This window comes from Oncorhynchus clarkii, chromosome 33, assembly GCF_045791955.1.
Source record: "Oncorhynchus clarkii lewisi isolate Uvic-CL-2024 chromosome 33, UVic_Ocla_1.0, whole genome shotgun sequence".
In the NCBI taxonomy this organism is placed as follows: Eukaryota; Metazoa; Chordata; class Actinopteri; order Salmoniformes; family Salmonidae; genus Oncorhynchus; species Oncorhynchus clarkii.
In genome coordinates, this window is record NC_092179.1 from 18,965,263 (window position 1) to 18,977,954 (window position 12,692).

Below are 12,692 nucleotides of genomic sequence, written 5' to 3' on the forward strand. Positions count from 1 at the left end.
GGAGATGTAAATTGCAGTGTGAAGTGAAGCTTTTTTTCTTTTTTTTTTAACGACTTGATGTAGATTTGAATTTGTCAAGATCTGCAAAATATATCACAACCTGAGAGAAGTAGGTTAAAACATACTTTGGTGTTTTTGTTAAGCAGTGTATTTTTCTTTTCTGGAATTCAACCAGTTGTACATGTCAGTTTTCTTCCCCTTCACCATTTTAATCTCTGTAGCTAAGGTCTTAAAGATGTGCAGACACACAAGTGCTTTTCCTGGCATTCGGGCTCCTTCGGCTTCAGGAAGCCAACAGCAATTTGAACACTGCTGTAGGCTTGGCCCTCTGACCCCCATCCCGCCTGCTCTGAGTCATTCTGCTAGAGCCGCGGGAGCTAGGAGAGGCTGGGGTTCAGGGGCAGCCCCTTAAGGCACTGGCAGGCTTGGCAGCCATTCAGGAATGTCGGGGGGGGGGGGGCTGTTGCAGTGCAGAGTGGTCAGGTGCTATGAGAAGGGAGAGAGGCTCGGCACTGAGGGGTAGACACTGATTGGTCCAACATCTAGCCTTGTCAACTCTTTGCAAGTCAAGGAGGCAGACCTTTGTGAAGCCAAGGAAATGACTAACCTATCAGTACATTTAATTTAGTATTTACAAAAAGAATGGACAAAAGAATGTGCTTGGAGAATAGAATGCCACCTTAAACATCCTGTTTTCAGTGTGATGCGGCAAGCATTCCCCAGCAGAACAACCAAAACCCTCAAATGCACTCTAATTGATCATCTACATTCCAGGCACTGCACTTGTCTAGACAACAGGAAAACTGCACTGCTCTGAATCTGTCATGTAGATTTGCTTGATGTAACATCGGGTAAAGACATTAAATCACTTCTGTTTTTCTTTTCAGAGTGACCGACTGTCCAGGTATGTGCCAAATTCAGTTTATTCTTCAGATCTTTCCAAATGGCACCCTATTCCCTATATAGTGCACTACTTTTGACAAGGGCCCATAGGGCTCAGTGCACTACTTTTGACCAATGTGGAGAATAGGGTGCCATTTGGGAATGCATCTTTCCGGTCTACTACTTAACCTTCACTTGTGCCACTTTGGACCAAATAAACCGTTGACAACCTGGTATATGGCAGTGTAAATATTAGACATGGTCGATAAGATACTGTAACTGTAGAGCTAAGTATCAATGCTTTTATTCTCTTCAGGAATGAGAGCAGCACTTCCTCTTCCGACCGCTACGACCACTTGGGTAGCCGTGGCTACGGCGAGGGTCGCAGGTCATTCTCAAGCAGGCTGGACCGAGACGATAGCACTGACTACAAGAAGGTACTGGAGCTCCCAGACATTCATTTCTACCTTAGTTAAAATCACACCAGACTCAATAACATCACCATAGAAATAGTAATACTTCCCTGTGAAGTTAGACTTTTTTCTGACTGTTTTTCCTCTCAGCTTTATGAGCAGATCCTAGCTGAGAATGAGAAGCTGAAGTCCCAGTTACGTGACACAGACCTGCAGCTGAATGACTTGAAGCTACAGCTGGAGAAGGCCACACAGGTGAGGCACTGTGGCCAGGCTGCGCTGTACAGTTGGGAAATTAGCATGTAGCATTAGGATCACTCATTGTGAATAAATAGGACTTCCACGCTAACTGGGTTACCGACGTTGCTTCTATTACAGAGGCAGGAGCGCTTTGCAGACCGGTCGCAGCTTGAGATGGAGAAAAGGGTAATGATTATTAAGTGTTATGTTTTTAACTTAATGAATCATTTTGCTCAACAAATGAATGAACTCACAAAAATGAGGTGTATGTATGAAAGGCACGTATAAATACAAATATTGTTATTGGTAGTGGTTAACAGCATGGTAATCAATGCCAACTGGTTTATGTCTGAAGGTTACAAGCAGGCCCCAATTTCAGCTGGGTGGTATGGTCTTATAAACCTGACTACTTTCTCCAGTCTACTGCCTCTCCTGCTGACTGGCTCACCATGCCCATATAGTTGGCTGGGGGCGTGCCACCCCACCCAAGCACGAGCTACCTACCTTCTCTCACGTGTTTTTGAACATTTTTAGCCAGTGTGTGTGTGTGGTCACTTCTCCAGGGTTGTTATTTTTGCATAGTGTGTGATGGCGAGTATACATGATGGATTGTTTCAATGGAAATGTTATCTTCTGCATGTGCTTTTTGCCATTTTCTTGGCAAGTGTTCACTCACATCACCTTAACGACTGACACAAACATATGGGGTCAACTTCACGCCATATCTATTGATTTCAAAATAAAATACATTGTAAACATGAAAAATAAAGTTGAATTGTAAACATTGTATTTTCAAGGACGGGTGAAATAATGGATGTTGAAATCAAAAACCAATCAATTGAAAGCAAAATGTATAGAATTGTATACAAAAATAAGACGTCAAAAGCAAAACCCCAAAACTTGTAAGCAAATCATTTTAAAGCTGGAGCAAAACTGACACATGATTAAAAAAAAGATTTGAAAACGAATGCAAAAAATATTTTTCCGTGAAGCTTTCCCAGTAAACAATCCTATTGAAATAGGTTTTGCCTACGCTCTTGCCTGCATGTACTACCTTTTTTGTTACGCTACTCGTATCTTTGCTTTCACTGCTTTCACAGTCTTTTCGATCGCGAGTTTTGGCATTATTTTTCCGTGAAGGGCGGGGTTTAGAGGGAGGCGTATTGGTCTGCTAGTTTTGGAGTGACGGTTCGTCCCAATCAATGAACATGATAGACAGGCTTTTTTTTCTATTGCCTCCTTAAGTAGACAGTCTGACGTCACCTGGTTTTAGCTAACTTACTTCAAACTGTCAGTCACGGGTCAATAATGTACGGATATTAGACTCATGTCTGTCTAATACATTTAATGACAAACCGTCTCACTACTTAGATAAACATTTACCTGTCGCACAACGTTCGGTGCAGGTGTTGGTAACTAGTTCGGCATACACCTGCGCCGAACGTTGTGCGACAGGTAATTCATATGTTTATCTAAGTAGTAAGACGGTAGGTAGATGGTTTGTTTGTCATAGTTTTGCTCTCGCTTTAACATTATTTGCTTACACGTTTAGGTTTTTCTTTTGATGTCTTGTTGGGTTTTTGATTTCAACAGCCATTATTTCAACCGTCCTCAAGTATGTTTACATTCTCAACTTTATTTTAAGTTAACGATTGATTATATTTTACACATATGGCGTGAAATTGACCCCATAGGAACAGCACCTTAACGACTGACCCAAACATCTCCTTAACGACAACGGGCACATGCAGTTCGCATGGTGGCCAAGAAAAAAACTTTATCCTGAACTCCCAACATATTGCATGAGTGATTTACTCATACCCTATTCTATTGCTTTAGTCTGCTTAAAGTCCATGTTGTCACTGGATTTTTAGATGGCCTTCCCCTGGCATTCCTTAGTCAGCATACCTCCAGACCTTCACAGCTTGGGTCTGCCTTTGTATTGTATTGTGCCTGCCAGTATAGCTGACCATTACCCATGTGTCATTTCATTAACTTGTCATGTTTAGATAACCACATCAGGAGAAGATGGGACATGCAGCACTAAACATGTTAGGTCTTTTAGATTAGTCTCCATGGTTCTGGCTTTGACATGCTTCACAGTCATGTGTGTACCTCACCCACTCTCCTCTCGCCTCTCTTCATGTTGCTCCTCAACCTGCATCTGTTATCTGACGTTCACACCTCCTCTCCACCGTCACTGGCTATAACTGCAGCTAGGTTTTACTATCAGACCGTGTCATTTTAGATTTAGTCTTTTTTTAGTCTTAAAATACCTTTTTAGGCTTAGTCACATTTTAGCCACATGGTGCATTTTTAAAAAAAATAAATAATATGTAGGCTACCTCTAACATTGATTATTGTGGCAGATTGTAACTAATGCCAGCCATAATTAACCATAAGCTATTAAGCCTTGGCTACCGGTTAAACCATTTTCAACTGATTTTCTCCCCATCATAAGTGGTTTCTTGAAAAGGGGAGAATTTGAGCTTTCCAGAAATGTCAGAAGTTTTACCGTACTCCTAATATTCAACATAGCATTCGTTTCTCCCACAGGAAAAAAGCAACCACTTGTGTTTGAGCACCGTGGCTCGTCAGCAGGGAAAAGGGGAAAATAGAGGTTCTGATGTGATCAAAGCAAAAATAGCCAACATGAAATTGAGTAAACATTACTGTTTCTAGTTGAGTTTAGTTAAAAGTCAAGTGTTCTGGCACTTGGCTTCATATCAGTTCAAAATATTGACGAGTGATTGAAGTGACCTTGGTAGCTGAGTGGGAGGAGAGCTGGGTAGATCAGCTCAATCAGACTGTGCAACTGAAATGTCAATTCTACAAACAAACAAGTCCAATCCTCCGCATGTATGCATGCAGAATATTTAATGCAGTCCTCTCTTTGGCAGAATTAACGTCTTTCATGTTCCGCGGTCTGCAGCTGATTAAGCTGATCTGTCCAGCTCTCCCACACAGCTCCAGGTGGTCACTTCAGTCACTCGTTGACCTATTGAATTGATGCGAAGCCAGGTGACACGAATGTTGCAGCATTTGCGCCGTGGTCCGCATGCCATGTCAAATTAAATGTACATTTGAGTCACATTTTTGTTGACTAAAATGACAAGTAAATTGTAATAGTTATCGTTTTTCCCCTCGAATCTCGTCTCATTTTAGTCAGGAAAAATAGGGTGTTACAGCCGAGCTGTGGAGCCGAGGTGTGAGGTAACATAACTGAAGCAGTTTGTGGGAGCCTGTATGCGGTGGTTGTCTTGCGTTTTTTTTTTCTCTATGCTCATCTCCCTCTTCTTTAAACCCGGGGTTAACATCTGTTTGTCCCCCTCCCTGCAGGAAAGAAGAGCTCTAGAAAGGAAGATCTCTGATATGGAGGAGGAACTTAAGGTACTGTCTCATGTGACTGGGCCCTCGGGATGTATGTAGTTGGCTGTATGGCCCTATTTGTGTGTAGGGCACCAGAAGGTTGTGAGTGACATAATTACATATTGCCCCTTTAAGATCAGGAACAGCAGTCAATATTCTGTTGTTAAACACACTGTATACTTTAGCTGGACCACTACTGTACTAGATTAGTATGCCCTGCTGAAATGTGTTGCTGAACAGTTACTATACAGGTTCGCGTTTTTGCACAAAGACTGCTATTTTTCTCTCTGCCACAGGCCCAATGTGAGAAGGGCTGGAGGCAATTCAATGTCCCATTTTGATAAACTATGTTGCTGTGAATTATAGCACAGTAGTTATATAACCTAACAATCCTAACCGACAGTCAGCATAGTGCTGTTGTCAGTGTTTGATTTGAGCCCCCAGTATATCCTGTGTGTATTCTGAATGTGTGTGTGCAGTATTTGTCACAGTCTGGGATGCTCTATATAATCTATGGTGACGTAACTCATATGCCCTTCTAACTAAGTAGATGTGAGATTGGATGTTTTCAGAAATGGGGCAACAAAATCCATTATGCCAGAGTCAGCAAGTTTTCTTCCTTCTTCCCAGCACTGCCATAATGAAGTGATTATTTCTAGGTCATAGGCAGCCCAGCGACCATATCTGTCTTCCTCTCTCTCTAGTCTACTCTGCTACTGTCGATTGCAATCTCTCCTACATGCCAGCCTGCCTGGAAAACACTTGTCATTCCTCCAGTTCCAAACTCTGTCCCATTTTTCCTAACAATCTCCTTTTTCTGTTTTGTCTTCTCTTTGCCCCTCTTCTTATCCTCTCTATAATTTGTATTGCCCCCCCTTGTCTTCCATTATTTCTCTCCCTTCTGGTACTCTCCCATCTCCCCCTTTTTTTTCTCTGCCCTCTGCTGGTTTGACCCTTTCTCTCGCTCTTTCTCTCACTCTCTCTCCCCCCTCTCTCTGTGTTGTGGTTTTCCTGCAGAACCTCCCAGAGGTAAAGCAGGTTCAGGCCCTGCGTCAGGTCAAGGAGCGGCTGCAGGCAGAGAACAGGGCCCTGGCCCGCGTGGTGGTCAAGCTCTCCCAGTCAGCCTGCAGCCAGCTGCCCCCCTCCGTGGACCTGTAGCCCTGCCCAACCGCTCCCCCTCACCCTTCCTTCTCATGCTCCATTTGTGCTCCAACCTCACCCATAGACAGGCAGGTCGTCCACCCCCCCCCGCCCAACTACAAGGTTATCTCCTCCCCCCTGAGACTGACTCCCCCTACCTCCCCAGACCTCTCTGGTTTTCATATTGGGGAGTGTGTTTTGACTGGGCACTTTCATTTACAGTACCTAATATAGTTCACAGTAAAGTTAAATGTTATTTTCAGTCAGGCAAGTATCAATTCAGGTGGTAATTTTCATATACGCATATACACTGCTCAAAAAAATAAAGGGAACACTAAAATAACACATCCTAGATCTGAATGAATGAAATATTCTTATTAAATACTTTTTTCTTTACATAGTTGAATGTGCTGACAACAATCACACAAAAATTATCAATGGAAATCAAATGTATCAACCCAACCCATGGAGGTCTGGATTTGGAGTCACACTCAAAATTAAAGTGGAAAACTACACTACAGGCTGATTCAACTTTGATGTAATGTCCTTAAAACAAGTCAAAATAAGGCTCAGTAGTGTGTGTGGCCTCCACGTGCCTGTATGACCTCCCTACAACGCCTGGGCATGCTCCTGATGAGGTGGCAGATGGTCTCCTGATGGATCTCCTCCCAGACCTGGACTAAAGCATCCGCCAACTCCTGGACAGTCTGTGGTGCAACGTGGCGTTGGTGGATGGAGCGAGACATGATGTCACAGATGTGCTCAATTGGATTCAGGTCTGGGGAACGGGCGGGCCAGTCCATAGCATCAATGCCTTCCTCTTGCAGGAACTGCTGACACACTCCAGCCACATGAGGTCTAGCATTGTCTTGCATTAGGAGGAACCCAGGGCCAACCGCACCAGCATATAGTCTGAGGATCTCATCTGGGTACCTAATGGCAGTCAGGCTACCTCTGGTGAGCACATGGAGGGCTGTGTGGCCCCCCTAAAGAAATGCCACCCCACACCATGACTGACCCACATCCAAACTGGTCATGCTGGAGGATGTTGCAGGCAGCAGAACGTTCTCCACGGCGTCTCCAGACTCTGTCACGTGCTCAGTGTGAACCTGCTTTCATCTGTGAAGAGCACAGGGCGCCAGTGGCTAATTTGCCAATCTTGGTGTTCTCTGGCAAATGCCAAGCATCCTGCACGGTGTTGGGCTGTAAGCACAACCCCCACCTGTGGACGTCGGGCCCTCATACCACCCTCATGGAGTCTGTTTCTGACCGTTTGAGCAGACACATGCACATTTGTGGCCTGCTGGAGGTCATTTTGCAGGGCTCTGGCAGTGCTCCTCCTTGCACAAAGGCGGAGGTAGCGGTCCTGCTGCTGGGTTGTTGGCCTCCTCCACGTCTCCTGATGTACTGGCCTGTCTCCTGGTAGCGCCTCCATGCTCTGGACACTACGCTGACAGACACAGCAAACCTTCTTGCCACAGCTCGCATTGATGTGCCATCCCGGATGAGCTGCACTACCTGAGCCACTTGTGTGGGTTGTAGACTCCGTCTCATGCTACCACTAGAGTGAAAGCACCGCCAGCATTCAAAAGTGACCAAAACATCAGCCAGGAAGCATAGGAACTGAGAAGTGGTCTGTGGTCACCACCTGCAGAACCACTCCTTTATTGGGGGTGTCTTGCTAATTGCCTATAATTTCCACCTGTTGTCTATTCCATTTGCACAACAGCATGTGAAATTTATTGTCAATCAGTGTTGCTTCCTAAGTGGACAGTTTGATTTCACAGAAGTGTGATTGACTTGGAGTTACATTGTGTTAAGTGTTCCCTTTATTTTTTTGAGCAGTGTACTTTGTTAGTGCAGCACCTGAAGTTTAAATATTGGACTACATGATTAGATCTTTATGCAGTTGATTTTACTATATAATTTGATGTACTGTAAAGGAGAGTGCCCCATTTTGTACTTTTCCCCCCAGTGTGCAGTCTTGAAGTCTTATCAAGGAGTGCCGTTGTTTCGTTCCGCTTGTTTCTGGCTTTGCATGACGTGGCTTTCTTTTTGCGTCAAATGGCGGACTTTTTTTTTTTTATGGAGGACGAACACATTTCCTTCCCCTCAGTGTCTCTCTCTAGTCCTACCCCCATTTCAGTTGACTCTTACAGATGGCATCAACCCAGCTTTGAGACCGGGTCACCCCCAATACTGCAGGTTTACACTTGGTCTTATTTAATTTCCCAGTGACCTAGACATATTCATTTGGCTCTTGCTCATGATTTCAATTTCCATTACATGCCATAAGAAGCTCAGGTTGGTTGATTGTCATCTGTAATAAAATGCCTTTATAGTTTTGCGGTGGACAGTTACGTTTTGCTCTTGATCTCCCTGGATGTTCAGTTGTTCCAAGAGTGACTGGGCAATCTGCCATGGTTGTTCTGCCCCAGGCAATGCTGTACTGCATGGCTTCAGGAATCTGCTTAGCCCAGTATGGTTTTAGTTGATATTGAGGGAATTACACCTGTAAGGGATAATCTTGTGACTGATTGTGATTAGTAATATTTTCATTTGTCAAACAAACTGGGTTGTATTTCTTAATCCACAACATTTGGGCATCACACTGAACATTGTGTTGATAAATAGTTAAAGCAGTAGGATATTCCTTATTCAGATACCTAAATGAGTGGCATAGGGCTTTTATTAAGTCATTTTATTCTTTCACTTTCAGACTAAACTCACAAACCGTGACCAAGATGACAGGCAGTGGTGTAGTTATGTTAGTGAATAACGTAACTACTCTCATTGTATTAAGGCAGATGTAGTAATGCAAATATTTTCTAATACCAGTTTGGAAATTTGGTTCAGGGCAGAAATGGGTATTGGGTGGGTATTGACTGTGAGATGGTGTTAGCTTTACACGTGGTAAGTCTACCTCACGAAGACACAGGAAAAAAACAAACGATTGCAAAGGCATTATTTGATGCTGCAGCAGTTTGTTGCTCATGCATTTTTTTGCCCCTGTATGCTTCAAATAAAGGAGCACTGTTTGTGCTGCCAGGATTTGTGCAGGTTATTTGAAGAGTATGTTTTCCTGGGCGACAGTCGAGCCGCGTCTCCTGTTCTGCATGGCTATTTAGCAGAGACTTTTGACCGGAGCGTGCTTGCTCCATCTCAGCTAAGAAAATAAATGGCAAAGGGGGGAAAAAATGGTTGACTGTGGCTCGTCAAAGATGCTGATGACACACTCTGCAATTAACAGTTTCTAGAACTGGGCTGGCTGACTGGTAAACCTCAATGTGTCTCTAAGCCCGTTTCCCTCTCTCTTTTGTTCTCTTCCAGACGCTACCAGACTTGAAAGCAGACAACCAGAGACTAAAGGATGAGAATGGAGCTCTTATTCGAGTCATTAGCAAGCTTTCCAAGTAGAACATACAACCCCCCCCCCCCCCCCCCCCCCGGCCCTCCTCCTCCGCCCGCCCACTCCTCCATGGCAGTGACTAATGGACTTGCAACTTTTAGGTATTAATTGCAAGAGACATCAGCATCAAGAAGACTCCTTCTCCCCTCAGCCCTCCTATCCCTCTCTCCTCTACCACCACATCCTCCATGTCCTCCCTCTCTCCATTAGGTTATTCTCCACTTCAACCTGTGGCTGCTCTCCAGATAGAACCACTGAGTTTACATTAGCAGAGGATAGGGGTTGTGAACGGCATGTAAAAGCGTTTGCGGGCGGGGAAGCCTCAACTATTTAACCAAGAAGCCTTAGTTGTACATAAAACACTTGTATCGATCTCTCGGCTGTCACAGAAGGACAGTTATTTCACACCTGATTTTATTTGTGCCACAAACTCTTATTTGATCTTTTTGTTTCCATTTCCTGTTTGTTTCTCAACCTACATACAAAGGTTGTGCGATGTGTAGTTGTCCTGTTCTTTCTGACCCCCTCTCCCCCAGAAGTCCTCCCCCTGTTTTTGGATGCTCTGTCTCACAGCAGAAGACTTCCCAGTGGTACCCCCTGTCTTAGTGCATGCAACCCCTCCCCCCGACACACACCACACAAGCACACGCGCACACACCTCTATCCACGCCACTCACCCCCTTTCCATTTCTGTTCCTTTGTGTGTCTCCCTCAGAGGTAAATGGAATTATCGCTTTACAGAACAGGTGGACTTGGTGGAATTTAAGCTTTCACTGTATGTGCAATATGCATTTATTTCTAATAAAAATGCTTTAATGATGAGTCCATCACTAGTAGGATTTTCACTCCATCTTTCCATCGCTCACCCCTTTCACCGACCCTCTCCCCCCTCTTTTCTTTAAGGTTGTAGTGTAGTCGTTGGTTTATACTCTGTATTTCTCACTTCGTTTTAGCAGGTACTGAGTGATGCTGTATATACCTGTATGTATCGTTTGAGACCAGCACATGGCATGCATTTATGATTCCCGTCTGTTACTATTAAAAATATACAAACTCCAGAGGACAAAAAAAGTGTGTTTTTAACTATTTTCTTCATTTATAGTCTGAAGACATTGGATTACAACGGGCCTCTCTCTCTTAAAGGGAATGGCTGGCAGTGTTCAGTGCTTTTTCTTTCCAGTTTTAATTGTTCACGGTAACTGAGATACGAATAATATAATTGCTTCACTACATTTCACACATTGTATTCAGTATCTTTGGACGAGTGCTGTTCATTTTTTATTTCAGTTTAAGCCGTAGTATTAGCCAAGGTGTTGTCACTAAAAGATCTTAGGTATTGCTAACCCAGTCTTTTTTTACAATGTCTACATGCACTGTCAATGCCATGTGAGGAGTATTTGATGTCAGCCACCATCAAATAAAGTCCCTGCATCAAACACATTTTCTGCATTTCAGTGGCCTTTTTAAGGATACTGTAGTAAAGAAAACGTTGCTGTAGTTGGACTGTTGGCCATCTCCTCTTTTGGTTTACATTGCTGTTTTTCCTTTTTAAATGTCCCATCTTGTAAAATAGGCGTGTGGCTTCATACATGCGAGCTGTGCTGTGACTACCAACCACTGAAGAATTCATTCAAAATAAACTTGTACATTGTGAAGCCCTTGTTGCTTATTTTATTGTCATTCATTACATTGTGCACTTGAAGGTGACTTTATAGCCCTTCAGGGATGCTAACCAGTCACTGGTCTGTGAATAGTTTGTCTTGACCTCTTTCTGCAGCGATACCTCCATAGCACAGCAGAATCATGCTACGAGAATGGTTTCTTGGGTTATCTCAGCTGTGTTATGGACGTCCCCAACTCCCAACCACTGGCTAAAGCTGTGAAAGATGTTGATGTCTCAACTACCTGTATTTTATTTAGGACAAACGAGTGTACGTGTTTTTAGAAATGATGAGGTCTACTCATTCATGCTTCCCAATAATGTTCAAGTTTGTTTTAACCCACATAGAATGGAAACACCCAGCTCAGCTGTGGAGAGCCCAACAACCATGCTCCTCTAGGCCTACATCCACCACCTCAGGTCAGTTTGTTTTAACCCACATAGAATAGAAACACCCAGCTCAGCTGGGGAGAGCCCAACAACCATGCTCCTCTAGGCCTACATCCACCACCTCAGGTCAGTTTGTTTTAACCCTCATAGAATGGAAACACCCAGCTCAGCTGGGGAGAGCCCAACAACCATGCTCCTCTAGGCCTACATCCACCACCTCAGGTCAGTTTGTTTTAACCCTCATAGAATGGAAACACCCAGCTCAGCCAGGGAGAGCCCAACAACCATGCTCCTCTAGGCCTACATCCACCACCTCAGGTCAGTTTGTTTCACCTGCAATAATAGGGATGTGATTTAGATCCATGTCAACCATGGGTTAGTTTCTCCTGGCCCATAGATTACTTTCAGAGGGGGGAACAATATAACCTCGACCCCAGGGCTGTTACGCAAATAATCGTGGCATAGCAACGATTCAAAGTGGGAGTGACTACACTGAGTGAAATATTTAATTGAATGTTTGCGAATCACACGATTGTGAGGCACGGGGAGGGTTAAGGGTGTGATTTGTCGCCACAGCTGATTAGGATATTAAAGAAGCAGTTTTGCAGAATGAGGTTAAGATTAGGGAAAGGGTTAGGGTTAAGCTAATGCTACAGTTGTCAACTATTGTCCCCGACGCGACCGCTAGATGGAGATGTAAGCCTACGTCAACTCTCTCTAGCCTCAACAGTAGAAATGTAAACAAACCATCTGTGGCCACAAATCATGTCTGCTTTTGGATACTCCGTTATTGCAATAGACCTTTTCTGATATTGTATGCTACCTTCTATGAGACAATTACGATCTTTATGTCCGATAAGGGTGCTTTAGACCCGTTTTAGAGGAGCGGGAATACCTTGAAGAAAAGGATCCCAGTGATCTTGAGCTGGTTGTTGCCTTGTCACTAGTGTTGGAGCTACAAATGTTTGTCACTCCTGTGCTTGTGTTACAGTAATGAGCCCTGATCCATCCTGGAGTGTTGTAACTGGTTGAGGAGCTTAATGTTGAGTGCTAGAACTGGGAAATGTAGTTTATAAACACCTTGTGGACCACCAGCCTAAATTGGGACCTCTCACCGGGAAACATCCAGTGGTGTGCAGATATTTCACCTGAGGAAAACTTGGTATTTGACCAGGAAATGCAGCTGATG

The 12,692-nt window shown here is 44.0% G+C and overlaps 1 protein-coding gene across 11 annotated transcripts in view; it reads left to right on the top strand.

Annotated features, from left to right (window-relative positions):
• The window catches only part of LOC139393183 (protein phosphatase 1 regulatory subunit 12A-like), a 76,063-nt gene extending 64,955 nt beyond the window's left edge, over nt 1–11,108 (top strand). For 7 of the 11 annotated variants that reach the window (XM_071141600.1, XM_071141609.1, XM_071141601.1 and 4 more), the window contains 6 exons: nt 888–904; nt 1,199–1,319; nt 1,446–1,550; nt 1,674–1,721; nt 4,875–4,925; nt 5,922–6,150. In XM_071141600.1, the coding sequence (XP_070997701.1) occupies nt 888–904; nt 1,199–1,319; nt 1,446–1,550; nt 1,674–1,721; nt 4,875–4,925; nt 5,922–6,062 (483 nt within the window). In that variant the 3' untranslated portion in view covers nt 6,063–6,150. Of the gene's footprint in view, nt 1–887; nt 905–1,198; nt 1,320–1,445; nt 1,551–1,673; nt 1,722–4,874; nt 4,926–5,921; nt 6,151–9,374 lie in introns of those variants that run through there. The other 4 variants (XM_071141607.1, XM_071141603.1, XM_071141608.1 and 1 more) reach the window with 1 other exon arrangement.
• The last annotated feature ends 1,584 nt before the right edge of the window (nt 11,109–12,692 follow it).